Source organism: Buceros rhinoceros, unplaced genomic scaffold, assembly GCF_000710305.1.
Source record: "Buceros rhinoceros silvestris isolate BGI_N320 unplaced genomic scaffold, ASM71030v1 scaffold35478, whole genome shotgun sequence".
NCBI classification, from domain to species: Eukaryota; Metazoa; Chordata; class Aves; order Bucerotiformes; family Bucerotidae; genus Buceros; species Buceros rhinoceros.
This window is the reverse complement of record NW_010428002.1, coordinates 1892-3987: the sequence shown is the minus strand read 5'-3', so window position 1 is coordinate 3987 and position 2096 is coordinate 1892. Positions and strand designations below refer to the sequence as shown.

Here is a 2096-nt window from a genome sequence, read left to right as displayed (position 1 = left end):
CGTCAGAAGTAATAACGTGTCTGGGTTAGCACAAGAACTGCATCATCTGAACTTCCTGCAGAGAACCTGCTGGCTGAAAGAGCCACCCAGCCACCTCCCAGCCATGTCTTTCCTACGTGCAGTGAGGGACCACAGATCAGCAAGAGAAGAGGGAGCTACCGAGGCTCCTTCAGTCTCCTCTTTCTCGATTTGCCGGAAGAGGTTCTTTCTGGTTCGGGAGAAGTCCTGGAACTGGAAAATCCTGGCATAATCCCTTGGGAGATTCTCTTTGGGGTCCCACGGGGAAGTCCGGAAGCTCTTCAGCCCCCTGTACTTCTGGAACCTAGAGAACAGGTAACAGGAAAGTCAAAACTACTTCAGCAGTCGAGGTGTGTGGCCAGTACCTGCTGTGGTCTGCAGGGACTCACCTTCAGGGAGGGCAAAGGGAGCAAAGCAACCATGAGCTCTCAGAACAGATCTTAGTGTCGAGAGAGCCAGAAACAGCAGCCAAGTCCCCAACAACCTGCCCTGGCGTCAGGGCTCTGCTGTCCTCCTCCCTCTGCCAAGTCAGGACTCAGCTCTCCCTGCCACAGGGAGCTGCCCCGGCCCACCTGTGCCTCCCCAGGAAGCCTCAGAGCCTAGGAGTGAGTCTTCACAAGAGTCCTTCAGCCAGGTTCAGACACCACGGCTAAGACATCACAGGCTTCCTGCCCTCTCTCACCAAACGATAGACAGAAAGGCGCCTTCCGGCTCCTCTCCCAGCAGACGTCCCGTTCCTTACCGGACTCTGGCAGGTATGTCACGTGGTGTGTCCACCTCATCCGGAAACATCTCATCCATTCTCTCCTGTTTGTATCTCTCCAGCATCTGCTCGTCATCCTCCACCTTCTCGTCGTACTGGTCATCCCGCAAGCACTCGGAAACGGTCATAGTCTCGCACTCCTCCTCTGCGGGTTCCCCTTCCTCCTCGCTGCTTTCCCCCTCCTGGCACACAGGGAGCACAGAGCCTGTGAGTGCACAGGCTCTGTTCACCTCCATGGGGCACTGTGAACCCTGGGGCGAATCGTCACCCGAGCTGCAATGCAGCCCCTCATTTCGGTATCTAACAGGCCAAAGAAGCAACATGCTACACGTGAGAGATTAAAGAGTGGAAACCCACAGCCTGGCTCTGCGTTGTGCCCTTGCGTGGAGCAAGCCTGAAGGATCGTTCTAAGATCGTCCTAGAACGCAGAGTAACACCCTGGAGATCACCTGTTCTTGGAGGTACCTGGGAAACTGCCTCTTCCATCATCTCATCATCGATGTCATCTTCATCATCGTCATCTTTCTCGCTGCCTTCTTCTCCATCATCCACAATCCAGGCAGCCTGGTACTTGGAGGTGCCCTTGGGGACCTTCACCACCCTCCTGTTTGCCTTCAGAGAAGCTGTAACCAATGGTTGATACCAGATCAGTTCTCCTTTCCCTCAGCAACACATACACTGGGACAGCCACGATCAGCTCCAGGCCTGAATCACTGTTTCCCAGCACAGAATTGCCAGGGTCCAGAAAAGGCAGCTCAAATGTAACCCAGTTAACTAGGGGGCAGAGCAGGCAGTGTGGTACTGAGGTGATGGCACCAGGAGTGGAAGCCCTGGGATCGCCACCAGCATGCTTCTTCACAGCCATCCTGGTGGCTGAGGATTTCTAACCACCAGGACAAAGAAAAGGCACAGGAGTGTTGCTGCTGCTCACCCTCTGCTTCTGCCAGCTCTTCTTCAGTAGGCCATGTCTGCTCTCCCTCCATAGGATCAGGAACCACCTCTGACTGCAGGGACTCCTGCTTGTTTGGATCTGCCTTCATCAGGACCTTCACATCCTCCTCCATCTCATCAGTGCCGTTTGCAGAGTCATCCTGAAGGGCAAGAGCAGAGTCCCCAGCTGTGAACACACCCAGCTCCGTTTGAAGCGAAACCCCCTTCGGTACCAGATTCATAGTGTTTGTTACATGCTGTGGGCGAGGACCCTCAGCTCGGTGGCAGAACACAGGCCTACTGGCTCTGACGCAGCTGCCTTTCCCTCCCCCTGGCCGCACACATACCGTTGTGTTTCCCTGATTCAAGTTCAGAAGCGCCGTGT

General features: G+C 55.2%; 1 protein-coding gene across 1 annotated transcript in view; it reads right to left on the bottom strand.

Annotated features, from left to right (window-relative positions):
* Positions 1-159: 159 nt before the first annotated feature.
* Positions 160-2096, bottom strand: part of TSR1 (TSR1, 20S rRNA accumulation, homolog (S. cerevisiae)) — a gene marked incomplete at both ends in the record, with an annotated part of 3647 nt that continues 1710 nt past the window's right edge. The window contains 4 exons of the mRNA XM_010142134.1: positions 160-322; positions 761-963; positions 1247-1404; positions 1713-1872. Coding sequence (XP_010140436.1) covers positions 160-322; positions 761-963; positions 1247-1404; positions 1713-1872 — 684 coding nt within the window. The remainder of the gene's footprint in view (positions 323-760; positions 964-1246; positions 1405-1712; positions 1873-2096) is intronic.